Consider the following 22,172-nt stretch of genomic DNA (forward strand, 5'->3'; position numbering starts at 1 on the left):
TAGCCGCCACTAATTGAGGAACAGCCAGGAGACGGGGGCTCCTGGTATGTGGAGACCCCTGTTGGAGGAACATAAGGCAGAAGTACAGATGGAGTTGCCTCCTGCCCGGGGAAATGGTAAGACCGTGCCGCAAGTGCACGGTCCACAACACTAAAAATCAGGGCTTTGAGGTAGCCATCGGAGAGAATGTCCCTGGGTTCGGACCCCCTGAGCCCAGCGGCCGTTGGCGTGAAGGTGGCCTCAGGCCGAGTTTGGAACCTGTGAGGGAAATGTCGGTGGGTGGGCGGCTGTGTCGTGAGCTTCCACAGAGAGGGAACAAAGTGTAGAGGGGGCCTCCGCCATAGACCACCCACCCTGAGCAGAGGTTGAAGGTCCTAAAGGGAGGTTGAAGTCTGGGACCACTAACTGCTCTGTCTCTGCCCTGCTCTGTCTCTGCGCTCTGGAGAACTCTCTCTCCAGAGCCTGGTGCCTCTGGCTGGCTTGCTTCTCTGCCAATTTGGAAGGCTTTTTGAGGATGGCCTTCTCCTTCTCCTTGAGCTTGCCTGCTGCCGGCCGTGGCTTGAGGATGGGGAGGCGGTGCTCATGGGTTGAGGTACCATGGAGTCCTCCATCCTGGGTCGAGCTATCTCAGGGAAACTGAGGGGGAGCTCTGGCAGGCAAGCAATTGGCAGGAAGAGTAGTAGGAGCAGGGAGTATGGACTGCTCCCCTGACCACCTGACTGGATAAACAAGTCTCTCTGGGCTGTCGGACACGGTTGTGTAGATGAGGCCGAAGGCACAGTTGGGACCCGGTGTGAGGCTCCGCCCGGTGGCCTTAGGTTGTCAGGCAAACTGCACCAGAAAGCCCAATGGTGGGTGCAGATGGCCTGGAAAGAAGACCTGGTAAAGGTCACTCACAAGATCAAAATGGCGGCCTGGGTAGGTTTGGGGCATGGCTGTTATCAGTGAACCATTCAATATGAGAATGGCTAAGCACCTCTCTGCTCCAGCGTAGGGCAGCAGAATCCTTGATAACAGAATCCCTGGCAGCCCTAAGAAGCAATGTGCCATGCAGGAAGAAGAAGGTCTGCAGATACCTTCAATCTAGCAGTGAATAAGAGCTGGCAATTGATTGCCTTGAAAAAAAGAGACTGCATGGCATCCAAAATGGTGGCCGTGCCACCACGAGGGATCCCTGGGGATGTCCGGAGCTCTGCAGTGGATCCAGGAGCTCTTCTATCGAACCCGCTGGCTTTAATTCAAAGGCAGGGTCAGAAACTGAAGAGGCCCCCCTGTAAATCGAAACGGCTCCATTCGGGCTTGGTTGCCTTCAGCGGCAACCAAAATGGCGCACGTGACTTTCTGGCTGTTAAATGGCCGTCTTGAGTCTCCGTGGAGCAATTTTGGGGCTTTTGGAGAGGAAAGAATGGCAGCGCTGCGCAGGGAACTCTGATGAAGGGCAAAGGATTAAAGGAATCTTTCCCCAGAGCCCTGGGGAAAGGAAACATAAAATGGGCACCCCCCGATCTGAGGCAGCGCTGATCCCCGCGCTTAAGGAGAACCATTGGGGAAAGGGAAGGGGGAAAAATTCAGAAGTGAACCTACCGACCTGAGGGAAGAAGTTGAGGAGAGGAGAATTCAACAGTGGGATATCTATCTGCTAAGAAAAAAATAAATTAGAGTCTCTTGAACCCTGAAAGCCAAACCTGACACGTCTTCAAGAGCTTGAGACCAAATCAAGACTGGGTCTACCTAGCAACAGGGGACATGTCAAGCTTGGCTAACTTGGTCTCAAGAGCAGGCAGATAGAGAAAACCCATTGGTGGATTCTCCATCTCTTGTGCTGGAGAATAGTTTGATACCCTCTTCTTTGTGGCAGCCCCTCAAATATTGGAATATGCTATCATGTCACCCGTTTCTTCTTTTCTTCATACTAGCCAAATCCAAGTCCTGCAGCTATTCTTCATATGTTTTAGTCTTCAGGCCTTGATCATTTTAGTTCCTCTTCTCTGAACTGTTTCCAAGGTTTCAACATCTTTTTTGTAGTATGATAACTAAAATTGGTTGCAGTATTTCAGGTGTGGTCTTACTAGGGTTTTATAAAGCGGTATTAATACTTCACGTGATCTTGATTCTATGCCTCTGTTTATACAACCCAAGATTGTATTAGCTTTTTTGGCTGCTGCTACACACTGCTGACTCATAGTCAAGTGATCATCCACTAGGACTCCAAGGTCCCTCTCACAATTTTTGAGTCAGGTATCGCCTAATCTGTTCTTGTACCTTTGATTTTTCCTGCCTAAATGTAAAACTTTGCTTTTCTTCACATTAAAATTCATTTTGTTAGATAGAGCCCATTGTTCAAGTCTGAAGATATTTTTGAGCTTGTCTTCTGGGGTGTTGGCTATTCCTGTCAGTTTAGTGTCATCTGCATATTTAATGAGTTCCCCTTCTATTCCCTCTTCTAAGTCATTAATGAAGATATTGAAGAGTACTGGGCCTAAGACGGAGCCTTGTAGTACCCCCCTGCTTACTTATCTCCATGTGGATGTAGTACCATTGAAGACTAATCGCTGAGTACGGTTTGTCAGCCAGTTATAGATCCATCTGATGGTGTTGTTGTCTATCCCACCTTTTTCTAGCTTACTAAGCAGCAGGTTGTGGTCTACTTTGTCGAATGCTTACTGAAATCTTACTGGTCTACTAGTTTCACATATTTGATAAGATTTTTATGCTGAAATTTGATATAGATCCATTATTTCAGGATAGTGGCTTTTTTCTTGCAACATTACTATATTGATATCTGGTTATCAATTGATATCCTACTGTTTACCATCCTATTGATTGAAATGATTTAATTTCTCCTTCAAATTAACTAATAATCCTAGAGGTTCATATACTTTTGCTGCATAACAATAGTTTTGGATTATTTTGCTCAAAACAATGAAAAAACCCTAATGTTTTTAACTTGACTGGGTTCTCCTTATTTAGTTTTAGGACTAATATGGGAAACAGATTGATTTTAGCTCATATCTGTGCATAAATATTGAAAACACAAGTCTTTAAGCATTATAATAAAGTTTTGTTTCAGGATAGTTTTTTAAAAATATCCAAACAAATATGAGAATTATAATGATGACAATGTTTAGAACACAATTTAATATCCTAATAGAAGAGAATATACGAAGCTCAGACTTTAAATGTGAAGTCCTTGACATTATTAATTTGATAATGAAACATCTGCAAGCAAACAACCAAGCTCAGAAAGAGCATCAAGGACGCCAGTTTTAACATACATAAAAGCTATTCATTTTTTGAATAGGACCAATTAAGTCAAACCAATAACAGAAATGAACTTGTTAGGGATTCAACTATGGTTTTCTGTTCTGTCCTGTTTCCTTTCATTATTTTCCACATATGACAATAATAATAAGGGTCAAGAATGCATTTAATCAGTTGTTCCTAAAAGTTGTCCCAGGTTGACTAAGGTGAGCTATAAATAATGGAAATCAAACTCAAATGCAACTTAATCAACAAAAACTGAGGGCACCAGCTTGAGGATGGCTGTTTTTAAAATTACCATTGGTTGTAAGTATTAACTCCTGAAAGTGTGGAGATAAAAGAAACCAAGCTACTTCCTCTGTCACTTTAACTATGCTAACTAGAATAATTTAATAGTGAGCTACTAAGTTTATGTTGTTATAGATCACTGATGAATAGAGCAATGTTATTTTCAGTACAACTTATTTCTGAAGAAAGTATTGTAGGATTGCAATCTTATTATAATACACTAAAAAAATGAAGTTTTCAGTAGGTAATGTTTTATTTACAGTATAGCAGATTCCCTTCTCTGCAGATGATAAAACTGGTATGCTGCAAAAGCAAAGTCATATTATCTTTTTTATTTCCATCTCATGTATGGGATGCAGATCTAAATACATTCTTTGATAATAAAAATGGTAAGTAACTAGAATCCAAGAAAGTATTTTGATATGCCCGGAAAAAAAGGTGCAAATTTAAGCTAAAGGGGATTCTCCATTTCCCAAATATACCCAAGTGATCCCAAAAGATGGAGAGCCCTTTCATAAAACAGTACAAATTGTCATTGATAATTCATCAATTTAAATACCGTACTTTCCGGCATATAAGACGACTTTTGAAAGCGTTGAAATTGGTGCTGAAGTCGGGGGTCATCTTATACGTCGAGTCATCTTATACGCCGGATATAACGGTAGTTTCCAGCGTATAAGACGACTTTCTAGGCATGCGACTCGGCATCGAAGTCGGGGGTCATCTTATACGACGGGTCGCCTTATACGCCGGAATATACGGTAATGATTTTCTGCAAATATACAAAACACTTTTACTTATTCATTAAAGCAAGGTATAATAAGTCTCCTCTTGAACTGCTATAAAAAAATCCAGATATTAAAAATAAAATATTTGCTTATGTGTACATGTTTGTGTGTATAATTCAGTTTTATCTAAGCTTCAGCAACACTAACTGATTTCAGGGCTACCACAGCCACCCACCCAAAAAACTCACCAGATAAGAATATTTTTTTCAAATACATGGCATCCTAAACATTTTTCATTACAAACATGTTTAATTTTACAAATGAATTTTACATACAGAATTAGCATGAAAGCATTTATTTTTGACTGCTCTAATAAAAATGGAATTTCTACAAAATTTTTAAAAATTGCAAAGTCTTTTTAATCTCTCAATTACATTGTGCAATTAGCATTTCATCTGTATGAAAGATGCTATGAAGTACTATACTCTTCATTTTTAGAAAAATATCTGCTATATATTTAATAGTTCATCCAAAAGAATATACCTGGAATGAATAAGAATCTACTTAAGCAAATTAGTTTTGTAAACTGAAATAATTAACATAATTCAGGGACAAGTGCATATAAAATAAGAAAATTTGTTAAAAGTGGTGTCATGTATAAATGTAAACATCTGCAATACTGGATAAGTATTGTATGGTATAATCATATTGAATGGAAATTGTATGGGAATTAAAGTTATGTATAACTTTCATAACTGTATGAAAAATTAAGTACATCTGATTATTTACTTAATAGGCTATCTAACAGATTTCAATATTCAATTTTAACATCAAATTCAAAATATGGGAGTCAGTATGGTATAACAATTAAGATATTGGATTGGAACAGAGTTACCAGAAATCTGACTAAAAGAGGACATATTCTCCCCTTTGTCCTCTGTGTGGCAGGCATAGCCTTAAAATCAATTATTGTCTGACTTTTTGAATATCTGAGTAGCTTTTCTCCCACTATAATACTTCCCTAAGAAGCGCTAAGTGCAAGTTAACAAGTTCTGCCTAGAATTGACAGGCAGGCAAACAATCAGTAAAGGCTTGGCTTGCTTTCAATGTTGTTAGCACATCCCTCTTAGTGTGTATTCCCCTGCTTACTGACTTGTAATCTCTTTCTCTCCAATGAATGTACATTCAAATATTACTGGTAAATAGTGTGTGTTACTTTTCCTATTCTATTCCTATTCCTTTCCAACTGTCTATATCTGCCTGTCCAGATATCTGGCAACCTAAACTGATATATATTGGAGAGAGACAAGTTCAAATCCACTTTAAGCCACAAAAGCTCACTGAATGATTTTAGGCCAGACATTTTCTCTCAATCCAATTTGCCTGACAAAGTGTTGCTTTCAAGGTAAATGGAAGGAGGAAGTGCTATGTATGCAGTCTTGAAATATTGAGTGAAAGGTGGCATATAAATTTAAACAATACTCATAAATTGTAATATAAAATAAAAAGTATTTTCCACTCTTTAAAAACATTGAAAAATTTAATCATCTGTGACTTTCAGTGCCTGGAATCTCAACAGTGTGTATGTTATTTGTAAACCTACAATTGGCGTATTAATAGTATTTTCTTAATAAATTTAACATTTTAAAATCTTCCTAAAGCACATCTTTGCCAAACAGTCTAGATATTCCTTAGCTTGCTTTCTGCTTCTATTATCAAAAAATGATAATAATATCCAAACATTAAGTGTCTGAATTTCATGCACATTCCATTTATTAGACAAAACAAGGAACTTAGGTTTCTTGTTTCTTAATCCACCAAATGTTGCAAAGATAACTATACAGTTTGAAAAAAGAAGTAATGTTCATAAGTGTAAGTCTGTCAATGATTAGCAATGAAGTAAACTACACAGAACAGATTCTTACCATAATTGCTTTTTCACCTGTACTTTTCCCACAAGGCAGCTGATACAACTACCAATGTTTTGCACCTGTTTGCAACTAGGTCCCAGTGGAGACAGCTCAATAGTTTCAGAGTATTTTGACTGTTCTATGTATTTTTGCTGATTATTTAACAATTACGTGATAATTCTTTAGTGGTTATACTACTGCTTAAGGTTATGCTATGTGTTCATTTCATAATTAAATTTCTTCAATTTAAAATAGAGTAAGAAAAAAACGATTTCATAAACCAACTTTCAATCTATCCTCATAAAAAATACATGATACCATCTTTATAAGGATTATATACAAAATCAAAATGCCATTTGGAAAGTACAGAAGGTTCAAAACAGAACACGGCAGAGAACTTAATAAAAAAAGAGATAAATTATATTTAAATACTCCTTACTTGCCCTTTTAACAGTAATTTTTCAAAGAATGTTCATTAGTACTCAGAGGAAGAACTATAAGTGAACTCTTCAAAAGTATTCCTAAACCTAAAATGCAGCTAGCCAATGATATTTTATAAGGATGTACTGAGTAACTGCACAGAGAATAGACTTTATAATAATCAGAATTTAAATAATGTATGTTACAGAAGTATAAACCTGTCTGCAGTATCATCCCCATCATACTTAACTCTCCCATCACACTTTCACAGATATTAGAAAAATGTCCATTGATCCTGCCACACTTTATATACTGAGAAATCCATCTTCTCTATGGCATCTCTTCCCCCAAGATCAGAATTACTGTTAATTGGGAATTACAATAATCTGCATACTAATATAATTCCCTCACCAGATATCAAAATAATAACCTGATTATGAAGCAGGCTATGAGCTATTAAGTCAGGAGTCTTAATACTTTTAACTTCTTTATGCGGAATATAGTATATACTCATTCAGTGATTTAGTGTTCCAGATATCGCTTAAAAGTGGAGCTATGTGAATGCTGACATGAAATAATTCTTTTGCATGAAAAACACATTTCATCTTTTTATTACAAAATAATATGCTAGAATTTAATTCTACTGTACAAAACATGATTATATATTCATGATTTGCAGTTACCTTTCTAATGAATTATTCTAAAGGTCATAAGCAGGCAGGCACAATATGAAGTGCAAAACATTTCTTTTCCTCCGTCCTTCTGCAGCTCTTCTATAATTTATATTTTATAACCAATAATGTTTGATTCTCAACTGATCTAACTGCACTGCAAATCAATATTGGCACATCAAACACGTAACAAGCTCTCAGTGCACAGGTTTTTTTTCTAAAGGGACTTCATATTTTTTTGGTTCTTCCTTGTATCCTGCATTATTATAAAATCCAATTCCTACCTCAAGAATGTCTTCTAAAACATATGCTTCCATTTCAGCTGCTGTCTCCATCATGTTTTATCAGATTGCCATGATTCTTGCTGCACTCCGATTAGATCACTGTCAGTAGGAACACTCCTCCGTGTCAGCAAGGGAACAGGAAATGGAATGTTCTATTATATCTTTTCCTGCTGGCAAACTAGGGATCTACCAACAGAACAGGGGTGACCCACTGCATAGGTTTTTAAAGGCACAGCTGCATTTTTCAAGGACACAAGATAAAGACAACTACATTTTGCAACATTCCTTTTGAAAAATGTGTTTTAATCTGAGTTATAAACAAATTATTTTACAAAAGATTCTGGGTGGTCATTTCAAACTAAATTGCAATTTACTTGTGCTAAACCTTTGAGCAGATATATGCTGCCTTACTGATACTCAACTGTCTCTAAAACTTAAAACACTTAAACTTCTTGTAGTTTTAAGTTTTGATTAGAATCAATTTGGTGCAATGATTAACACACCAGGATAGAAACTGGGAAACCATGTGTACTAGTCCCAGCTTAAGCATGAAGCTAGCTGGGTAATTTTGGGCCAGTTCTAGAAAGCAGGGCAATGGCAAACAGTTTCTGAAATCTTGCCAAGTGAACTACAGGGACTTGTTCAGACAGTTACCTGGAATCAACACTGAAGCATAGTCTTTTTCTATATATAGTTCTGACTAGGTTTTAGGTGTTAGTAATTTGTGTTAAACATTCAGTAATGCTATAAAAGAAATATTATAAAAATTGAGCATATATACAAAAGATTTAGGCAGCAGTGCAAAAATGCTATAAATTAAGAATGCTTTCAGAAATAGAAGTGTTAATAGTTTATTTTTAGCAATTTATAAGATGCAAAGTGAGTGAACAGAAGAAAAATCTAAATCAAATCAATATTTGGTGTGGCTGCCCTTTGACTTCAAACCAGCATCAATTCTTACACTTGCACAAAGTCAGGGATTTTATAGGATTAGAGTCAAGTATATGATTAACTAATTATACCAAGCAGGGGCTAATGATCATCAATTTCATATGTAGGTTGAAACACAATCATTAACTGAAACCGGAACAGCTGCTTAAAACTGGGCGAGGAACAGCCAGACTCTGCTATTAAGGTGAGGTTGTAGAAGACAGTTTCATGTCAGAGGTCATACACCATGACAAACAGTACAGGAACAACACAAGGTAGTTATACTGCATCAGCAAGGTCTCTCTAAGGCAAAGATTTCAACATGGACTGGGGTTTCAAGATGTGCTGTTCAAGCTCTTTTGAAGAAGCACAAAGAAATGGGCAATATTGAGGACCACAGATGCAGCAGATGAAAGACACATCCAGCAGTGCCATCAGCACAGAACTGGTAGAAACTAGTGGGACCCAAGTAAACCCATCTACTGATCGAAGAGCTCTGGCCAGAAGTGATCTTCATGAAAGCATATCTCTGACATGGAAACAAGGCTAAGCAATTCAGCTATGCACAAAAACATAGGAACTGGGATACAGAAAAATGGCAGTACGTGCTCTGGACTTGAGTCAAAATTTGAAATATTTGGCTGGAGCAGGAGCCAGTTTGGTTGCTGAAGAGCATTACAATAAAGAGTGTCTGCAGATAACAATGAAGCATGGTGGAGGTTCCGTGCAAGTTTGGGACTACATTTCTGCAAATGGAATTGGAGATTTGGTCAGGATCAATTATGTCCTCAATGCTGAGAAATACAGACAGATGCTTATACATCATGCTATACCCATCAGGGAGGCGTGTGATTGGCCCCAAATTGGCAGGACAACAGCCCCAAACATACAGCTAATGTCGTTAAGAACTATTTTCAGCATAAAGAAGAACAAGAAGTCCTTGAAGTGATGGTTTGGCCCTGACAGAGCCCTAACCTCCACATCATCAAGTCTGTTTGGGATTACATAACGAAATAGGAAGATTTGAGGGAGCCTACATCCACAGGTCTGTCGAGTTCCTTCAAAAACTGTGTGCAAATGTACCTAGAAGAATTCATGCTGTTTTGAAAGCAAAGGGTGCTCACACCAAATATTGATTTGATATAGATTTCTGTTATGTTCATTTACCTTCCATTTTGTTAATTCATAAAAAACTATTAACATTTCTACTTCTGAAAGCATTCTTAATTTACAGCATTTTTGCACAACCGCTTAATTTTTTTTCACAGTATGTGTGTGCATTCAATTATTTCCCATTATTTTCTCATTTTTGATAAACTTTCATTTATCAAATCACTGAATGTTCAATACAAATTACTAATACCTAAAACTAACAATGTTGCTACTTCCAAAAAAAATTCCATCCTAAATGCAGATCTATATATAATCCACAGTGCAAAGCTTTATGTCTAAATAATGCAAATTTGGAACCATGAAAAGTTGTATGAATTGCACCTGTTCAAGAAGCCACTGAAGCTGCAATTAGAAACAATTGCAAATCTTAGCAGCAGAAAAATTTTCAAAAGAACTTCAAAATCTAATAGCTAGATTTTCAAAACTCCTATTTTTGTTTATGATTTCCAATGATTTCAACTGATTTCAATTTTATTCTAAGTCTGTTATAAATTATTAGGGCAATTATTTCCTTAGCATTACACTCTTTCCTTATTTATCTACTGATTTATTTATTAAATAAGCTTACATAGCTGTCTATTAATAAGAAGGAAGCTACAATCCCATCTAAAAAGTATTTATTAAAAAAAGTCCTCCAAAACTGGAAATCTCCATATTATCAACTCTGTAATGTACATTAAAAATTACCTGATTATATTTAAACTTTTGCCAGTCAATACCCCAATATAGTCTATAGAAGCAGTCCATAATCATTGCTTGTATGAAACATAGATGAATTGAACTACAGGTAATCCCCAGTTCACTTAGCAAACATTCAAAGTTGCAACATAACCCCCGCCCAAGTACTTACAACACAGTCCCAAAGTTACGAATATTGCAGCACCACGGCAGTCGTTCTACCTTACGAATGACCACAGAGGCACTGCAACAGTCACCCTATCTATCCCCACCACCACCCGGCCAGGTCTCCATAGGCACTAGGCCAGGGGTCAGCAACCTGCAACAGTGAAAGAGCCACTTGGATCCATTTCCCTCACAAAAAAAAAACCTGGGAGCCGCAAAATGTGCGCGCGCATCTGCGTGCATGCGCATGCGCACAGAACACGGGGCTTGATTGAAGAGTGGAGCTTAGGGCGAAACGTGCGCCGGCCCTGCCCCCCATCCAGCTCTGGTATGAATGGCTCTGCAGTCCTGGCTTCTCCTCCCTTCGGAAAAGACTGCTCTCCCCTCACCCCGCGTCTCCTTTTCTGGGACTTTCTTCTTGTTGCCTTTTGGCGCAAAGGTTCCAAGGGAGTGGAGGAGGAAGCCGACGGGGAGAAAGAGCTGCTGCGGTGAATCTTCTGAGGCAGCAGCAGACGGTCGCTCGGGCTCGCCTATCTCAGCCGCTGCAGGAGGCTGGAGTTGAGGCTTCTGGTTTGCTCTGGGAGGGGTGCTTGGAAAAGGGAGGATGGGAAACGGAAAGTGGGAGAAAGGACGCCTTCCAGCTCTCTGGGGTTCTTTCGCTGGGAGGGCGAGGAAGCAGCAGTTCTGCTCCGTGGGAGGTGGGAGCAGGCAGCCTCTCCTTCAAACTTTGTCAAGTGACTCCAGGAGCGAAGCGACCTATGAGTCCTCGGAATGTCAACTTTGCGAAAGAAGGAGGCGATGGTGGGATTAAAATAAAACGGGGGGGGGAGGTTGAGGAAACCCAGCAGATGCTTACAACAGAGGGCAAGCAAAAAAGGCAGGGAGAGGAAGAAAGCTTTCGGGGCTTGTGCACAGACATAGCGGACTCTTTCTCGTCTCCTGCCCTTGCTGCATCTCCTGTGGAGATGCATTTGCAGCTCTCTGTATCTCTGCCTACTCAAAGCCATCCTGCAGCTTGATTCTTGAAGCAATTTCAATCAACCCCATTCATTGCCAAGAATCCCCATGGAAGTCAATGGAGGTCTGCAGCGACTCAAAAAGCCAGCTGCAGCACCTCCAAGTCCATTGATTTTACCGGCTCAGCGGCCCGGGGACGGGCAGGAACCGATGCTCCCGCCGCCCGGCCCGAGGAAACGCAAGGCCGGCTCAGCGGCCCGGGGATGGCCAAAAACCAATGCTCCTGCCGGCCGCCAGTGCCGCCCAGCCCGGGGAGACACGAGGCTGGCTCAGCGGCCCGGGGACAGCCAAAACCCAATGCCCCTGCTGGCCGCCACTGCCGCCCAGCCCGGGAAGACGGAGGCTGGCTCAACATCCCGGGGACGGCCAAAACCCAATGCCCCTGCTGGTCGCCACTGCCGCCCAGCCCGGGGAGACACGAGGCCGGTCAGCGGCCCGGGGACGGCCAGAAACCAATGTCCCCACCGCCTGCCGCCCGGGAAGACACAAGGCTGGCTCAGCGGCCCGGGGACGGCCAGAAACCATTGTCCCTGCCGCCTGCTGCCCGGGAAGACACAAGGCTGGCTCAGCGGCCCAGGGACGGCCAAAAACCAATGCCCCTACCGGCCGCCACTGCTGCCCAGCCCGGGAAGACGTGAGGCTGGCTCAGCGGCCCGGGGAGGGGCAGGAACCGATGCCCCTGCCGGCTGCTGTCCCCGCCGGGCCTACCGCCCGGCCTGAGGAAGGGCAGGAACCAATGCCCCTGCCGTCTGCTGGCCCCGCCAGGCCTGCTGCCCAGCCCGGGGAGACACGAGGTCGGCTCGGCTGCCCCTCCGCCTGGTGCAGGTAAGCCCCCTCCCTCCTCCCCACTCACCCTCCATCTCTGGCTCTGCTCCTGCTTGGCCCACAAGGGCCACAGCTTGCGGGAGGGCTGGCCCTTTCAACGGAGGCTCTGCTGGGCCGCTCCCAGCATGGATCCTGGGGCTTCCCCGTGCGGTTCTCTGGCCACATGCACCTCGGACCGGGCCAGCCCCGGAAAGGCCCTTCCTGGCCACCCTTCTCCCAGGGGGCCGGACACCCGGCTGCAGGGCCAATCAGGAGCTCTGCGAGGGGGCAAATCTGCATGAGAGAGAGAGAGAGAAGGGAAGCAAAAGTGCCTCTCTGTCTCTGTCTCTCTCTCTCTATGAAAATGACGGAGGAGGCTCCGGAACTGCAGGAGGTGGCTCAAAGAGCCGCATGCGGCTCTGGAGCCGCGGGTTGCCGACCCGTGCACTAGGCCTATGGATATTCTCCTTGTGAAGATCTACAGAAGCCTTCAGTTTCTTGGCCTGTTTCAGTGCTTCAGGCTTTCAGTGCGTTCACAAAGAATAGAGGCCTAAAGTACCACAAGTTTATGTGATATCTGTGGCGCAAGATCTCATGCTACTGATCTTGCATGATCTCACAGTACTTTAGGTCTCTGTTCTCTGCAAACGGAGGCCTGGAGGAGATCTGCAGCAAAAGGCTTTGCAAATGGAGGGAAGGCCTGATACATCAAAGACTTCCCTCCGTTTGCAAAGCTTTTTGACATCTTTCCCTCTGGGCCTCTATTCTTGGCGGCAAAGGCTTTTTGCAAAGACGACCAGACTTATAGGGACTCAATCTCTAGTCCTTGCAGGTCTCAGCAACCATTACTCAAGGTGTAACCATAGCAGAGAAGCTGGAGAGGAGACAGCTCCCTTGATCATTGAGATCTATGTAAGGTAAGTGATCCAGCCGAGCAGGAGGGGGGGAGGGGGAAACATGAGATATCTCAGCGGGTCAGGGGAAGCCTTGGGTGGTTGGAAGCACTAGGCTCCCCTCAGCTTTCCCCATCCTGAGATATCTCATGTGCACTTAACAATCCGCACATTCGATTAGCGAATGCTTGGATGAAAGCAAGGATCGTGGTCACTCCTACGAATCCTTGGGTTACGAATGTAATTGGCAGGCTCCATTACATTCGTAACTTGAGGACTACCTATATTAATAAATCAGCTCTCTATTTATTTGTGTAATAGGGATTAAATATTCTGTGGAGAAGAACAAATATCCCTACTATAGGCTTTTGCCTATAGTGAAATCTTCCCATTGTCTTTTAACAAAAAACAGTGCTCTAGTTTAAATGAAATAGGTTTATTACTATTCATTTTTATTTCAAATATGTTTGATTTAATATGTTGATCTTACCTGAACGCCTTTTCTCAGCGTGACGATGGAGAATCCAACAATGGGTTAACTTCGTCTTCTGCCCGTAGACTAGTTATCCAATTTGCTCCACCTCTCCTCCTGGGACCTCCCTGCCCCAGTCTTGACGAGGCAAAAGCTAGTTGGCTATGTTTTCTTGTGTTGACTCCATCCTCTCCCCTCACAGGACCTGACTGGCCTCAAAGGTGGGAGTGGATTCTCCATCGTCAAGCTGAGAAAAGGCGTTCAGGTAAGACCAACGCTCCTTCTCCAGCGTGACGAGTGGAGAATTCACCAATAGGACATACCAAAGCCTCACTGTCCTTGTGGGTGGGATGCCGTCTGGGCCTGTGTCCCACTCTGATACTATGCACTGGAATACTCTCCTGCCAAAGGAGGCCTCCGCAGATGCAAATCTGTCTAATTTGTAGTATCTTATAAAAGGGGAAGGCGACGTCCACGTCGCTGCTCTACATATTTCTTCAATCGAAGCCTGAGTTACTCATGCTGCTGAGGTTGCAGCACTGCACGTCGAATGTGCAGTGATTCGTCTGGGGACCGTCAAGGACTGTACCCTGTATGCCTCTGCTATACACCTTTTAATCCATCTACCGATTGTGGATGCAGTGACCCTCCGACCTCTTGTGTGAGAAAGGAAGGAGACAAACAGTGCTTCCGATCTACAGAAGGGTGCCATTCGCTTGATGTACTGCTTTAAAACTCTGCAAATGTCTAAGGTGTGCCACTTGCACTCCAGTTCATGGGACGGTTCAGGGCAAAAATTTGGTAGCACCACTTCCTGTGCTCTGTGGAATAGGGAATTGACCTTTGGAACGAAAGAGGGGTCCAAACGTAACACCACCCTGTCCATGTGGAAGGTACAAAGGTCCTCCCTCACTGACAGGGCTGCTAGTTCTGAGATGCATCTTGCTGAGGTAACAGCGACTAAGAAGGCGACCTTAAGGGTCAGGTACTGTAGGTCACAGGTCCTGGCAGGCTCAAATTGAGATAAGGTTATGACCTGTAGGACCTTAGGTAGATCCCAGGAAGGGTATCTGCGTACCACAGGTGGCCTACTGTTAGATGCACCCTTTACAAAGGATCGCACCATTGGGTGTCTGGCTAAAGTTTCGGAATTACCGTAGGTAAGAATGGTTGATAGGGCAGCCACCTGTCTACGAATTGTGTTGGGTGCTAACCCCCTATCCAGACCTTCCTCTAGGTAGTCTAAGATATCTGGGATAGAGATGTTGCATGGGTCTAGTTGTTGCCTGTTGCACCAACCGCAATAATTTTTCCAAGTGGAATCATAGATCCTGTTAGGCCTGGAGAGTCTTAATGACTCTTCGTGAGAAGCTGTCTCTTTCTAGGAGACTCCGCTCAAGCGCCAGGCGGTCAATTGGAGCCACTGTGAATCTGGATATAGCAGGGACCCCTGGTTGAGGGAAATTTGGTCGTGTGGAATCCTCCATGATGGAGATGTAGATAGGTTTACAAGATCAGCAAACCACGGCCATCTTGGCCAGTGTGGTGCAATGAGTATTACCTCCGCTTGCTCCTGCAATATCTTCCTGATGGTTGCTTGTACCAAAGGAAGAGGTGGGAATGCATACAGCAGTCCTTTCGGCCAGTGGCCTCGAAGTGCATCCGCTTTATCTGCTCCTGGTATCAGAAAACGAGAGAAGAACCTCAGAAGCTGAGTATTCTTTGGACTGGCAAACAGGTCCAACACTGGATGGCCGAATCTCTCTGCTGCCTCTCTGAAGAGAGCAGGGTGCAGGCTCCACTCTGAGTGGTCTATCGTTGTCCTGCTCAGGAAGTCTGCCTGGCGATTGGCTTCTCCTGAGATGTGCCCGGCCTTGATGGAGGCTAGGTTGTTTTCTGCCCAGGTTCCCAGCGCTTGTGCTTCATTCATGAGGGCCATGGATCGCGTGGGTCGTTGTCGGTTGACATGTGCTTTGGCCGCCACATTGTCCGTGAGTATGAGCATGTGTCGATGCACCACTGCGCTGTGGAAGTGACAGAGCGCCAGATGTATGGCTCTGAGTTCTAACCAGTTTATGTTGTGCTTTAGGTCTTTCTTTGACCATTGATCCTGTGCTAGTTGTGATTGCAGGTGCGCTCCCCAGCCGAATAGGCTGGCATCCGTTGTAAGGGTGACTCGGTTGGCTTCCCTGAACAAGTGTCCCTTCCCCATCTCTGGGGAGGACCTCAGGACCTTTGGTGGCACCTTCACTCTTTAGTTTGAGGAGCCGATCTCCACTCTTTGAAACAGAAGTAGGAACCACTGGAGCTCTCTGGAGTGTAGCCTTGCCCAAGGTACGATTGCGAGACATGACACCATCTTTCCTAGCAGCTGTGAGAATGTAGCCAGCGTTGAGGACCGTTTCCTTCAGATAAGCCTGACCAGACTTCGAATGCTGCGTTTATGGTCCTGAGAGAGATGGACCGTGCACTTTTGTATGTCTATGACCGCTCCCAGATGAAGAAGATGGTTTGAGGGAATGGTCTGACTCTTCTGAAAGTTTACTGAGAACTCGTGGTCTTGAAGGATTTTCAGAGTCAGTGCCAGGTCTGACTGTGTTATCTGGACCGATGAGGATTGGATGAGAATGTTGTCCAGATAGCATTGGATGTGCACCGGAATTGTTCTCAACTGCGCGGTGATTGTTGCCAATATCTTTGTGATCACCCTGGGAGCTGAAGAAAGTCCAAAAGGTAGGGCCCTGTATTGAAAGTAGAACCTGAGGAACCTCCGGTGGTTCGGAAGTATGGGAATGTGAAGGTAGGCCTCCATCAGATCTATGGACGTCAAAGGTCCCCCTTTCTGATGCTTGCTAATATTGAGTGAAGGGTTTGCATTTTGAATTTTTTGTACTCTAGGTGTCTGTTCAGACTCTTTAAGTCTAGTATTGCTCTCCACCACTACCACCCCCAAATTTTTTGGGACTACGAATGGATGGAATAGAATCCTTGTCCCCACTGATCTCTTTCTACCGGTTCTATAGTCTGAATGTCCAGGAGGAGTTGGATGGCCTCCTTGGTGAGGTTCTTCCTGATCAGATCTTTTGGAGATAGGCAAGGAATGAACCAGTTCAGGGGTATTGAGAGGAATTCTAGGGATAGGCTGAATCTGATGGTATTTAGGACCCAGAGGTCCGTGGTGGTGGCTTGCCATTTGTTAGCAAAAAGGACTAGCTGGCCACCAATGGGGGCGCCCCCGGGCCATCACTTGGATCTGCGGTAGGGATGCCCCCCCCCCCGGCTCCTCGGAAGGGCCGTCTTGCTTGGGCCTGTTGTCTGAACCTGTCCCTGTTATTGTTTCTCTCACCTTGATGGTCCAATCTGGGCTGATAGGACGGGAAAAGGTCCCCTGATCTGTGCCTGCATCAGGTTGGAAGGCCGGTCTGTGGGAATAGGAGGGAGCTCTCCTCTCTGTCCTCTTTGTCAGGTGGGCCAGGATCTTGCATTTGTCCTTATTTTCAATTAGATAAGGGTCAAGCGCCTCGCCAAAGAGCCAACCGCCCTTATAGGGTGCCGCCGCTAAACGCCACTTAGCCTTCATGTCCGCTCTCCAGTGCTTGAGCCACAGTAATCTGCGTGCACCAGTATTGTACGCTATTGCTTTGGCAGAGAAATTGGTTGCATGTAAGGAAGAATCTGACATGAGCTCCACTGCCACCACTAACCTTCTTAAATTCTGGTGAGTTTTCTCCTCCACTGGGGGAATACTTGACTGGAGTTGGCGCAATCAAAGAAGAGATATCATGGCGAAAAAGGACGTAGTGATGCCTGCCTTGATTGCCCATGCCGAGGCCTGGTGTGCCCTGCAGAAGATGAGGTCCATCTTCTTGTCTTCTGATTTCAGGGCCTCCGCTGCATCCCCGGCTATCGGAGGTGGAGAAAAGAGGGTTGCAATGGGTTCATCTATTGTTGGCACTTCTATTATCTTTGATAGTGCCAAATCTATGTTGAACATTTTCTTGTCTGCCCCACCCCATTGGAAGGAAGGAACCCGGTGCCCCCATGTTGTTCTGAACAAAATCAAAGAAGAGAAGTGGGCAGGGAACAAAGTGTTGAGTATAAGTGGGCTGTGAAAACACTTCGTTGTTTGTGACCTTACTAGTTGAGGGATTGGTGGAGATTCCTTTCTGCGGAATTGGGGGCCTCTCGATATTTGCAGTGTCGCTGGCCTTATGTAGCAGCGTTTAAACAGGCCTACAAATGGAGGAGGATCTGGAGATACATCCTCTTCATCGGGCAGTCTCTGATCCGTCAGCTCATGGTCCTCTGCAGGAGACCTCCTGCCTCTGGGGGACCTAGAGGAGGAAATAGAGTCTTGGTACACAGAGGCCTCCTCTTGAGAAAAGCGGGAACCACCCCTAGAGGCCACAGATCTTGTTCTGGAACAATGGTGTCTTGAGGCCATGGCCTGCGCGACAGTCTGATATCAGGGATTGAAGGTGTTCTGAAGACATTGCTCCATGATTATCTGAGCAACCGATGCCTGCTTCTGAACCCAGATCTCCAGGCCCTTCACTTAGGGGAGAGCCGTTCCCCTGTTCTGCATCAGCCTCTATTTCCAGAGGTTCCTGGCTGGGCTTCCTTGTGCCAAAAATTTCCTCCTCCCTGTAATTGGGTGGCTCTAATTCATCTTCAGTGGAGTTTTGCCTCCTTTCGGCTCGGGAAAATTGTCTCTCTAGAGCCTGGTGATGTCACTTAGCCCCCCTATCTGCTGCTTTGGAAGACCTTTTGGCCGATATTGCCTTGGCCTTGATCTTCCCAGCCACCCCCTGCTTGGATGATCTTTGTCTTTTATGAGCAAAGGGGCTGGTGTTGGAAGGTTCCTGCACTGTTTGAAATGTGTTGGTATCTGCCATTCTTAGCTGGAATGATTTACAATTTCTGACTGGTTCTAGGTAATTGTGAGCTGATCTATGTCTTGTGCTCTTCAATTATTACTTTGTTGTTGTTAATTGCGAAGTCGTGTCCGACCCATCGCGACCCCATGGACAACATTCCTCCAGGTCTTCCTGTCCTCTACCATCTTCTGGAGTCCATTTAAATTCACACCTACTGCTTCAGTGACTCCATCCAGCCATCTCATTCTCTGTCGTCCCCTTCTTCTATTGCCCTCAATCTTTCCCAGCATTAGGCTCTTCTCCAGTGAATCCTTCCTTCTCATTAGGTGGCCAAAGTACTTGAGTTTCAACTTCAGGATCTGGCCTTCTAAAGAGCAGTCGGGGTTGATCTCTTCTAGGACTGACCGGTTTGAACGCCTTGCAGTCCAAGGGACTCGCAGGAGTCTTCTCCAGCACCATAGTTCAAAGGCCTCAATTCTTTTGCGCTCAGCCTTTCTTATGGTCCAACTTTCACAGCCATACATTGCAACTGGGAAAACCATGGCCTGGACTATACGCACTTTTGTTGGCAGGGTGATGTCTCTGCTTTTTAGAATGCTGTCTAGATTTGCCATAGCTTTCCTCCCCAGGAGCAAGCGTCTTTTAATTTCTTGGCTGCAGTCCCCATCTGAGGTGATCTTGGAGCCCAGAAAAATAAAATCTGTCACTACCTCCATTTCTTCCCCATCTATTTGCCAGGAATTGAGAGGGCCGGATGCCATGATTTTGGTTTTCTTAATGTTGAGTTTCAAGCCAACTTTTGCACTCTCCTTCTTCACCCGCATCAAGAGGCTCTTTAGTTCCTCTTCACTTTCTGCCATTAGAGTGGTATCATCTGCATATCTTAGGTTGTTGATATTTCTCCCGGCAATCTTAATTCCAACTTTTGATTCATCTAGCCCTGCCTTTCTCATGATGTGCTCTGCATATAAGTTAAATAGGCAGGGCGACAGTATACAGCCTTGCCGGACTCCTTTTCCAATTTTGAACCAATCAGTGGTTCCGTGTCCAGTTCTCACTGTTGCTTCTTGACCCGCATATAGGTTTCTCAAGAGACAAATGAGATGGTCTGGTACTCCCATCTCTTTAAGAACTTGCCACAATTTGTTGTGATCCACACAATCAAAGGCTTTTGCATAGTCAATGAAGCAGAAGTAGATGTTTTTCTGGAACTCCCTAGCTTTCTCCATGATCCAGCGTATGTTGGCAATTTGATCTCTAGTTCCTCTGCCTCTTCGAAATCCTGCCTGTACTTCTGGTAGTTCTCGATCCACATACTGCTGGAGTCTAGCTTGTAGGATTTTAAGCATAACTTTACTAGCATGTGAAATGAGTGCAATGGTGCGATAGTTTGAACATTCTTTGGCATTGCCTTTCTTTGGAATTGGAATGTAAACTGACCTTTTCCAATCCTGTGGCCACTGTTGAGTTTTCCAAATTTGCTGGCAAATTGAGTGTAGCACTTTTACTGCATCGTCTTTTAAGATTTTGAATAGCTCAGCTGGAATACTGTCACCTCCACTAGCTTTGTTGTTGCTCAGATTTTCTAAGGCCCATTTCACTTCACATTCTAGGATGTCTGGTTCGAGGTCAATGACCATCTCATTGTGGTTATCTGGGATGTTAAGCTCATTTTGTATAGTTCTTCTGTGTAGTTTTGCCATCTCTTCTTAATCTCTTCTGCCTCTGTTAGGTCTCTGCCATTTTGGTCCTTTATCATGCCCATCTTTGCATGAAACGTTCCCTTCATATCTCCAATTTTCTTGAAGAGATCTCTGGTCCTCCCTGTTCTGTTGTTTTCTTCTATTTCTTTGCACTGTTCATTTAAGAAGGCATTCTTATCTCTTCTAGCTACTCTCTGGAATTCTGCATTTTCTTTGGGATGGTTTTAGTTGTTGCTACCTCTTGTACAATGTTGCGAACTTCCATCCATAGTTCTTCAGGCACTCTGTCTATCAGATCCAGTTCCTTAAATCTATTTGTCACCTCTACTGTATATTCATCAGGAATATGATTTAGTTCATACCTGAGTGGCCTAGTGCTTTTCCCTACTTTTTTCAATTTAAGCCTAAATTTTGCAACGAGAAGCTCATGATCTGAGCCACAGTCAGCTCCTGGTCTTATTTTTACTGACTGTATACAGCTTCTCCATCTTTGGCTGCAGAGTACATAGTCAATCTGATTTCTATGTTGACCGTCTGGTGATGTCCATGTGTAGAGCCGTCTCTTGGGTTGTTGGAAAAGAGTGTTTGTTATGACATAATTATTACTATTATTATTAATATTATTATTTTATCTTATTTTATTTTTTTATTATTATTTTAATTTTTTTAAATTTTTTTATTATTATTATTATTCCTATATGGCTAGGAAGAAGGACTGAGCTTGGGTGGAGTTGAGGTTATTATTGGCCGAACTCAATCTCTCTTGTGCCTCCCTCAGCTGGATTTCCTGGAGGCTGCCCAAGAAAAAACAACTGCACTTGTATTTGATGGAATACGGTTAGCGTGAGCTGCAAGGAAGCCGAGGAGCTGCAAGGAAACTCTAAGAGGGAGCTGTGGAGTCTAAAAACCCTCCGCCAACTAGCTAATCCCCGGCTTCAGGCAATGGAAACAGCAGAAGCCTTGAAGGTCTTTAGCTGATTTAGGGTAAGAGCCTTCAAGAGCTGTGATATTCTTCTGCAGCTCATCAGCTTTGTGTGTGTGTCCTATTGTTCCCACGTGGCTCTCCAGCTTCTGTATGATCCACGGGAGGTTTAAATTGCCCGCTGATGTGCTAATGAATTCCGAATTTGCTTCGGCTATCCGGGCTAGCCCTGTGGGAGGATTGGGTTGGGGTGGAAAAAAGGAGATTGTCTCTCCCTTTGTTCAGGGTCACACTTGGTTACCGGAAAATGGTAACCTTGTTTGTCCGGCGATCGGCTGAGCTCAGGCCAGCCTCATGGTTGAGCTGCAATCTGGCTGCAGAATCTGGCTGCAGAAAGGGCTCAAACGAATGGCCGTTTGTTCTTTGCAGTTCCCCCCCCCCTCGGATTGACCAAAATATCAGAAATATACGACCTTAAAGAAGAATCACTTCAGGAGTCAAGAATTCAGTCTAATTGGGCTCAAGACTAGTCGAGACTGGGGCAGGGATGTCCCAGGAGGAGACAGAGCAAATTGGATGACTGGTCTACGGGCAGAAGATGAAGTTAACCCATTGATGGATTCTCCACTCATCACGCTGGAGAATATGCAGCATTTCCATTGGACAAAATCATGTTCCCAGAACATGCACGGGCATGCATACAACACTTGTCTGCAACTCATTAAATCAACTAGTCTTTTCCCTTTCAGTAGCTGTATAAGGCAATCAGGGATCTTGGAAAAAGATGCAATTGCTTTGAAGAGTTGCTAAGAATGTCTGCTTCTATGCATTTTTTCTTTGAAAAACACTATACCGCCTAATAATTATCATCTAATCAGTCAGATTGTTTTGCATGTCAGTGACTAAAAATTAACAGAATGATACTGATAAAAACAAATCCTAATATGGCATTCTTCCACTTGCCTCTTATATGTAT

At 43.9% G+C, this 22,172-nt stretch overlaps 1 protein-coding gene across 6 annotated transcripts in view; it reads right to left on the reverse strand.

The window, feature by feature from the left end:
• Window positions 1–22,172, reverse strand: part of ANKRD17 (ankyrin repeat domain 17) — a 160,978-nt gene that overhangs the window by 98,823 nt on the left and 39,983 nt on the right. The window contains exon 1 of one of the 6 annotated variants that reach the window (XM_039331762.1): window positions 7,563–8,282. The exons of the other annotated variants lie outside the window; for them this stretch is intronic. Within the exon in view, the coding sequence (XP_039187696.1) occupies window positions 7,563–7,616 (54 nt within the window). The 5' untranslated portion in view covers window positions 7,617–8,282. Of the gene's footprint in view, window positions 1–7,562; window positions 8,283–22,172 lie in introns of those variants that run through there. 6 annotated transcript variants of the gene reach the window in all.

This window comes from Crotalus tigris, unplaced genomic scaffold (genome assembly GCF_016545835.1).
Source record: "Crotalus tigris isolate CLP2741 ecotype Arizona unplaced genomic scaffold, ASM1654583v1 scf7180000024437.13266115, whole genome shotgun sequence".
Taxonomy (NCBI): Eukaryota; Metazoa; Chordata; class Lepidosauria; order Squamata; family Viperidae; genus Crotalus; species Crotalus tigris.